The 7,878-nt window shown below is 41.2% G+C and overlaps 1 protein-coding gene across 3 annotated transcripts; it reads left to right on the forward strand.

Moving 5' to 3' along the window:
* Nucleotides 1-654: 654 nt before the first annotated feature.
* LOC140032680 (RNA polymerase II C-terminal domain phosphatase-like 3) lies at nucleotides 655-7,635 on the forward strand. 3 transcript variants are annotated; one of them, XM_072073465.1, is made up of 13 exons: nucleotides 655-1,957; nucleotides 2,077-2,209; nucleotides 2,353-2,408; nucleotides 2,511-2,568; nucleotides 2,694-4,064; nucleotides 4,478-5,083; nucleotides 5,180-5,326; nucleotides 5,400-5,668; nucleotides 5,749-5,860; nucleotides 5,947-6,204; nucleotides 6,645-6,691; nucleotides 6,778-6,869; nucleotides 6,965-7,514. In XM_072073465.1, the coding sequence occupies exons 1-12, from the start codon at nucleotides 1,083-1,085 to the stop codon at nucleotides 6,839-6,841; spliced, it is 3,996 nt and encodes a 1,331-aa protein (XP_071929566.1). In that variant the 5' UTR covers nucleotides 655-1,082; the 3' UTR covers nucleotides 6,842-6,869; nucleotides 6,965-7,514. The 3 variants fall into 3 exon arrangements, with proteins under 3 accessions (XP_071929566.1, XP_071929565.1, XP_071929564.1); XM_072073463.1 differs by having other exon boundaries at nucleotides 658-1,957; nucleotides 2,694-4,088; nucleotides 6,965-7,635; XM_072073464.1 differs by having other exon boundaries at nucleotides 2,694-4,088; nucleotides 6,778-7,635.
* Nucleotides 7,636-7,878: the final 243 nt, after the last annotated feature.

Below are 7,878 nucleotides of genomic sequence, written 5' to 3' on the forward strand. Positions count from 1 at the left end.
ATCGTGTCACATAATAAGATTCAAAATTCTTTATCCAAATGACAATAATTAGGAGGTTAATTTCATTCCTTATAAAATGTGGGAAAGGGGAAGTGGCTAATTTTATAGATGGAATATCTCTTCATAACAAATTTTAATTGTTTTGATGCTTAATTTTTTTCCTGTATTATATTTATTATATACTAAAAAGATATATTGCTATGTGTTTGATTAAGTTATTAGAGACCCAAGCTGTGCCTCGCACAGCCAAGGTACCTCTAGTTCATTATACTTGAGGGATGTTAGAAAGGAGAACAAACCAGTTAACAATGAAAATTCTGAAGTACCAACAAACAAAAAGCGACATCAGCACGAGTACTATTAGTATGTGGTTGTGGTATAGATCAAAACATATCCATCCAGCGCTGAAGGACCGGAATCCAAATCCAAAGTGGATTTTAAGCATCGACGAGTTTGGACCCAAACTCCAAACGGTCCACAGCTGTAAATCCTATGTGGTTGACTAATTGGGTGCACCTGTTGTTACCAATCTATAGCTGATTCGGATTGATGATGTGTACGGTTCAGATTCAGTTCTCCATTCCCTGCCTTCCGTTGTCACCTTTTTTTTTTTTTTTTTTTCATTTATTTATTTTCTGGACGCTCCGGGTCCCCATCGTAGCCATATTCAGTACATCCTTTTCTTAAGTTTTGGGCTGGGGTTCGGCCTTTCCCCAAATTAGACTTCTTTGCTGATTCAACTTTCAGCAACTTAAATCCGAGTGTATGTGTATATTCAACATTTACGGATCAAATCAGATTCGAAGAATTTCAAAATAAATTCTCATCGGATCTGGGAGAAAAATTAATCGATCGCTAGTAAATCTCTGTTTTTTTTTTTTCCCTTCCCCGAGCCCTAATTTAAGGAGATGGGAGTTGGGGGGGAGGTGGGGGAACTTCTCGCTTTTATCTAATTACCTGATTTTCCTGGGCTTTGAAATTGTTTACACGATCAAGGATCTGTTCTTGTTTTCTTACGTTTATATGGTATACATATTGTATTGATTGAGTCATAAATTAGTTTCCTAACCGGCCACCTCCCTATGCTAGTTGTTGTATCGGATTTGAGTCAAAGTCAAATAACCCCCTTAGGCTGCTCCTCCTTAGTTGAGATGGAAGAATGTGAATCCCAACTGTCTCCCACAGTTTACGACCTCGACGTCGAAGAAGGTGAGATCTCTGATTCTGCTTCTTCTGTTGAGGAAATTAGCGCTGAGGCTTTCAGCAAGAAAGACCGCTTCCCTGCCGCCGCCGCCGTCCTCCCCGATTCGGACTCCTCCGCCGCTCCTCCTCCGCCTCCCCCTCCCAAGGATGTAAATGTCAATCCAGCCAATAGTAATAATTCCTCCAATAATTACCATAACAGTATCAATAATCATAACGCTAATCAAAATCAAAAGCCTAGGGTTTGGACGATGAGGGATCTATATAAGTATCAGCTTTCCAGGAATTATTCGGCTGGCCTATACAATCTGGCTTGGGCTTCCGCCGTCCAGAACAAGCCTTTGGACGAGATTTTAGTCATGGAGTTCCCCAAAGCTTCTTCTGATAACAATGCCAGCAATTCTAATTTGAAGCGGGATGGGTCGGATAATAGCAGCAGCAGCAGCAACAACCACAACCACCACGACTACCACCACCACGTCGCTAACAAGAATTCTAGCAGTATTGATGACAGCAAGGACGGGGTTTCTGCTGCTTCCCCGAGTGAGAAGCATGTCATTCAAGTGGACGAGAAGGAGGAGGGGGAGTTGGAAGAAGGGGAAATTGATATGGATTCTGAGATGGGTGAAACTGATGGGGATGTGAGCAAGGAGAATCTATCCGGGGCTGTCAAGGATAAAGAGGCTGTCTTGGAGAAGCAGGTTGATTTGCTTAGAAAAGGGTTTGAGAGTGTGACTGCGAACGAGGCTGAAAAGTAAGTTTATTGACAAATTTGGAGCTAAGTTGATTTCCATCAATTTGTGATTCAGCCCAGGTTAATGTGTTTGAAAAAAAAAATTCTTTTCTTTTTTCCTTTTTCGATTTTTATTCTAGATCATTTGGTGAAGTATCATCCAGAGTGCAAAACCTATTGGACAGTATGCGGGAAATAGCTGAGAACAACATCTTGACTACAAAAGATGTTCTTGTGCAACTCGTGATTACTGCTATTAAGACTCTGAATGCTGTAAGATTTCAAATGATTCCTTAGGATTGCTTTTTTCACTATCAATGTCAATGTGAATTATCTGTTAGAGGAACCATCATTTAGCTCCAAGCACAGTTTCTGGTTCCTTTTGTGTTCTAGTGGCTGAACCTTTTAGTTGTCAGGTCTTCTGCTCCATGGATCTTAATAAGAAGGAATACAGCAAGGACATTATGTCAAGGTGGTACTTGCATCTACTTGTTGTCTTCGTTTCCTTTTTTTCCCAGTTGTTGTCTCGAAAGGGGATTAGTTGTGCTGAATAATTTTCTGCATCTGTTGACAGGTTGTTAGCTCATGTGTCAAGCCAAAAGTATCTGTTCTCAGCTGAACAGTTGAAAGAGGTGGTTTTAGTTACTAATGTCTGATTGTTTTTTTTTTGGGGGTGGGGGGTGGGGGGTGGGGGATGGTGGTGGTGGTGGTGGTGTTTCATAGTTATGGTAACTTATAATGCTGTCTGTTGTTGCAGATAGAAGCTATGACTTCTCTTCTGGATTCGTCATCGGAAACTTTGAGTTCTATGGATGCTAATAGGAATAATGAAATGCGAGAATTAAGGGTGGTTTCCAAGAATGATCTGGATAGTTCTGCGGAAAATATGAAAAGAGTGCCGGAAAAAGTGTTTAATGCAGATTCCATTTCTGTTGAGTCATCTGATCAGCCTGTGCCACCAGCATTGCTAGAATATGGAAAATCGGGAGTAGCTAATTCTAAGTATAAAGGTTTGTCTCTTCCTTTGCTGGACCTTCACAAGGACCACGATGCTGATAGTCTTCCTTCACCAACTCAAGGAGCACCGTCTTGTTTGCCCATCGTAAAGGGGTTTTCAGTGGGACATGGGTTGTTGAAACCGGAGTGGCCTGTTCCTAGAGTAGCTCTTGAGAGAGAGAATGTCCCAATGCATCCTTATGAAACTGATGCTGTTAAGGCTGTTTCTTCCTATCAGCAGAAGTTTGGCGGAAGTTCGTTTCTTATGAATGACAGGCTTCCAAGCCCAACTCCTTCTGAAGATGGTGATGGTGGGGATGGTGACATTAGTGGGGAGGTCTCTAGCTCTTCTAGCATGGATGTGAAGCCTGTGGACACATCAATGGTGGGGCAGCTCACTGCTTCTGATGCTCCCAAGATTGGCATTCTTACGGGACAAGGACTTGCAAATTTGTTGAATGCTCCCTCCTTGAGTTCAGGGCCAAGTTCTTCAATGAAAACCTCATCTGCAAAAAGTAGAGATCCTAGGCTTCGATTGGCTAATTCTGATGTCGCTTCTTTGGATCGGCTTTTGCCTGTAGTCAATGGAGAACCTAAGGTGGAGCCTGTTGGGGGCATGATAAGTTCAAGAAAGCAGAAGACAATTGAAGAACAGGTTATGGATGGTCCTGCTTTAAAAAGGCAAAGAAATGAGCAAACTGATTCCTCAGTTGTGAAAAGTGTGCAGACGGTGAGTGGAACTGGTGGTTGGTTGGAGGATAGAGGTACAGCTGGTTTAGGGGCAACAAATAGAAGCCATGCGCTGAATAGCAGCGGAAATGATCCTATGAGGCCTGAATATGCTGTAACTCCACTCAGTTCTGGAAGCAGTTTGGCCAATGTAACAGTCAATGGAAACAAGAATCTGCCGCTGACTAATCCTGGTGCAACAGCTTCATTGCATTCTCTTTTGAAGGATATTGCTGTAAACCCATCTATATGGATGAACATAATTAAGATGGAACAACAAAAATCTGCTGATCCTACTAGAAGTACAAGTCAGCCTACATGCTCAAATTCCATTAATGGGTCAGTGAATGCAGTTGTTTCTAAACCCCGGGACCTTGGCCAACGAGCAGCAGGGACATTCCAGGTGACTTCACAAACAGCTTCAGTGGTAAGCTTGTCATTTTATTGATAGTGGGAAATTTTTACTCTGTTGTCAGTATTTTCCTTTCCTGTACTCAATTGATATCCTTGAGACTGGTCTGCTTTTCCGAATTGTTTGATTGGCATGGGTGAGTTGGGTGAAATTTTCCTTTTGAAGTCTTCAACGTTGTTGTTGAGGATTCTTGTAATTTCATTTGAAAAATGACTGGTCACATAGAATCTTACAGTTGATTCTACGATATATAAACTATTTTTAGGTTTTATTTTTGTTGAGAAAATTGAAAATTTTCATGTGAAAACATTTGTGAAAATACTCCTAATAATCAGCTTGTTTACTTCCTGTTTCTCACTGCCTTGTGATCTTTTCAGAATAGTTAATGCCTTATGAACTTGCAGGCAGAACCAGGTAAAGTTCGCATGAAACCTCGTGATCCCCGTCGTGTTCTTCACAATAACACGCTTCAAAAAGGCGGGAGCATGGAATTTGATCAATCTCAAACCAAAAGCAGTACATCAAGCAATCCAGAGATGGTTGGTAACATAAATTTCCAGATACAAGATGATCAGCTTGACAGAAGGGTTGTGCCTTCTAATTCCATTGTTCAACCAGATATTGCTCAGCAGTTCACAAAAAATTTGAAAAATATTGCTGATATTGTTTCTGTTTCTCAAGCAACTTCATCTCAACCTGCCCTTCCTCAAATATCTTTGTCACAACCTTCTCAAGCTTATCAAGGTAGGACAGAGACGATTGGAATGCTGGAGTCAGGCAAACCGCAAAGTGGGCCTGGCTTGTCATCCAAAGAAGTTTCTATGGGTTCCTCTCGACCACAGAACAACTGGGATGATGTTGAGCATCTCTTTGAGGGATTCGATGACCAGCAAAAAGCTGCCATCCATAGAGAGAGAGCTAGAAGAATGCAAGAGCAGAGGAAAATGTTTGCTGGACGGAAACTCTGCCTGGTCTTGGATCTGGATCATACTCTCCTAAATTCAGCGAAGGCATGAAAACTTTTGGCTTTTAAGTTGAATTTTTTGTCCTTATGCTAGAAGCACATTATTGAGTGGTCATCATTATCTCTTAACTTTTGCGTTCAGTTTGTCGAAGTGGATCCAATGCATGATGAGATATTGAGGAAAAAGGAGGAGCAAGACCGTGAAAAACCACACAGGCATTTATTCCGGTTTCCTCACATGGGAATGTGGACTAAATTGCGGCCTGGGATCTGGAATTTTTTGGAAAAGGTAACAGAGGCTAACAATATATCTGGTATAGGATGTGATTTGTGGGATGTTAATCTTTCTGCTTGTCTCTTAGGCTAGTAAGCTGTACGAGCTGCATCTCTACACGATGGGAAACAAGCTGTATGCCACAGAGATGGCAAAATTGCTTGATCCAAAAGGGGAGTTGTTTGCTGGCCGAGTCATTTCCAGAGGGGATGATGGGGATCTTTTGGATGGTGATGAAAGGGTTCCTAAGAGCAAGGATTTGGAAGGGGTTATGGGTATGGAGTCATCTGTTGTCATTATAGATGATTCTTTGCGAGTCTGGCCGCATAATAAGTTAAACTTGATAGTTGTTGAAAGGTAGATGAAAACGTTTTTGTTCTTATGTATAAAGTATATTACTTAATATGTTTCCTGTCTAATATCCTTGTTTTTTGCAGGTATATTTTCTTTCCATGTAGTCGGCGCCAATTTGGGCTTCCTGGTCCTTCTCTTCTTGAGATCGATCACGATGAGAGATCAGAAGATGGGACGCTGGCATCTTCTTTGGCAGTAAGATGTGATTTTGTGCGGTTTAGATTATGTGGATTATTACCTTTCCATTTCCTAATTGCTTTTTAATATTGTGAATTTGTTAGGTTATTGAGAGAATACATGAAATATTTTTCGCACATCAGTCCTTAGATGAAGCTGATGTTAGAAACATCTTAGCCTCAGAGCAGAGGAAGATTTTGGCTGGTTGTCGGATTGTATTTAGTAGGGTATTTCCAGTTGGTGAAGCCAATCCACACTTACATCCTCTTTGGCAGACAGCTGAACAGTTTGGGGCTGTGTGCACCAACTCCATAGATGAACAGGTCACCCATGTTGTTGCCAACTCACTTGGAACGGATAAGGTAAACCTCTTCTTGTGGGAACTAAATGCATAAAATCCTTTGGAGAGAAGATTGTATTGGTCCGGACATCACATATTTGGTTTTCTAAAGGATTTGGGGATTGTTTTTAGGCTTGTTCTTGGTTTTTTATCTGAACCAAGCTCTGCGAGTTCAAGTCAAGTAGATTAATCTTTTACTAACACCTAATTCTCATCCTTAAAGAGGCAAGCTAAACCCCAACCGAAACAAGATAGCATGTAGTGAAAATAGTTCAAGTTTGGATCAACCTTGCCTCAATTTTTGTGAACCTGCAAGGTAGTTTTGTACGCGATTCGAGTTAGGAAGGTCCTATCTTTCTAGGACTATATCGGATGTTTCTTTAGGATTTGTGCTATTTTAATGTGTGGGAGGTGCTGTCCATGGATAATTATGAAATCTAAATCAGAAACTTGTTGTAACAGGTAAATTGGGCGCTTTCGTCTGGGAGATTTGTCGTGCATCCTGGCTGGTGAGAATCTTCTGGTCAATTTCATAGGTACTTCCGTTTTTTCAGTAGTAATGGTTACATGGAGATTAAATAATATCATATTTCAGGGTTGAAGCATCAGCTTTACTTTACCGCAGAGCAAATGAGAAGGATTTTGCTATTAAACCATAAATCATCCACATCACAATCCTTCCCTCGGGTAACAACTGACCGTAACTTATAGCGTCTGATTGAAGTTATGATGACCATCAATCGGTTCTAACGTCTGGATGCCAAATGACCTGTGGAACACAGGAACAGCAACTGCATTATGGATGATGACCTTGAGAGAGCTGTTGCTCGACCTGGCTGTCTATTGAGCAATGGAAATGACCCAAGATTGATGGTTGGTTTTACCTGGCTGCCTGCCCGAAAAATTCCTCAAAGCACCTTCCTAAAAATATGGAAAATCTAACTAAAATCATACAATGCAGATGCATAAAATCTTTATGAAACTGACTAATTGACATACCCGGTGATCTTAAATAAGGGATCCAACCAAAAGAATTGGCAAATTCGTTGGAAGGATTTAATTACTGGTCTTCCCGGTGAATCCAAAGAAAAGGAACCATATGCTAACATTTTAATGAGAGTTTGCCCATGTTTAAAGAGTTAATTTCGTGAGCTGGTTAGCTTAGTTAATAATTCGATATAGTTATTGATTTGGACGAAGTGAACATTCTTCTTTTGGCCGGCATACGCCTGTTGTTTCTGGCTTTTGTTGTGTTTTTTTTGGTGCTGTAATTGTGAGAAACAAAAACTGCATCCAAGTTATGGAGAAACAGGGATGTGGGGGCGTTTGAAATTTTAGTGCTGTCAAGGGGTGCTCTGGCATTGAAGAGGTTCCCTGCTAAGGTGCCCTGCTTAGTGAGGGAAGAATGTGATGTCTAATTAGAGTTTTATGACTGCCTTGGGAGGCTTGGTTACGATGGCAATTGTACCGCACGTAGTGTTTCTAAAGATGGGACAAGCTGCTGCACGCACTGAAGCTGAAAGCGGCAGGGTTTCATAGCCCTCAGAAGCGACTTATGATCTCAACAACATACCTTGACTCGTGTTGATAATTGGAGTTGAATCCATCCAAACGTTTTCTTTAAAACAACAATGGAGGAAGTTCTTTGATCGCTGTTGACAAAAGTTGCTCCAATGGTAACTTGCCTCCAAACTGG

This window comes from Coffea arabica, unplaced genomic scaffold (genome assembly GCF_036785885.1).
Source record: "Coffea arabica cultivar ET-39 unplaced genomic scaffold, Coffea Arabica ET-39 HiFi ptg000005l, whole genome shotgun sequence".
In the NCBI taxonomy this organism is placed as follows: Eukaryota; Viridiplantae; Streptophyta; class Magnoliopsida; order Gentianales; family Rubiaceae; genus Coffea; species Coffea arabica.

Excerpts from the sequence above, each read along its gene's own strand:
- LOC140032680 (XM_072073464.1), top strand. The coding sequence starts at position 1,083 with ATGCTAGTTGTTGTATCGGATTTGAGTCAAAGTCAAATAACCCCCTTA. Across the intron at positions 2,569-2,693 it reads CAGCTGAACAGTTGAAAGAG|ATAGAAGCTATGACTTCTCT; the intron begins GTGGTTTTAGTT and ends CTGTTGTTGCAG. Across the intron at positions 4,089-4,477 it reads CTTCACAAACAGCTTCAGTG|GCAGAACCAGGTAAAGTTCG; the intron begins GTAAGCTTGTCA and ends ATGAACTTGCAG.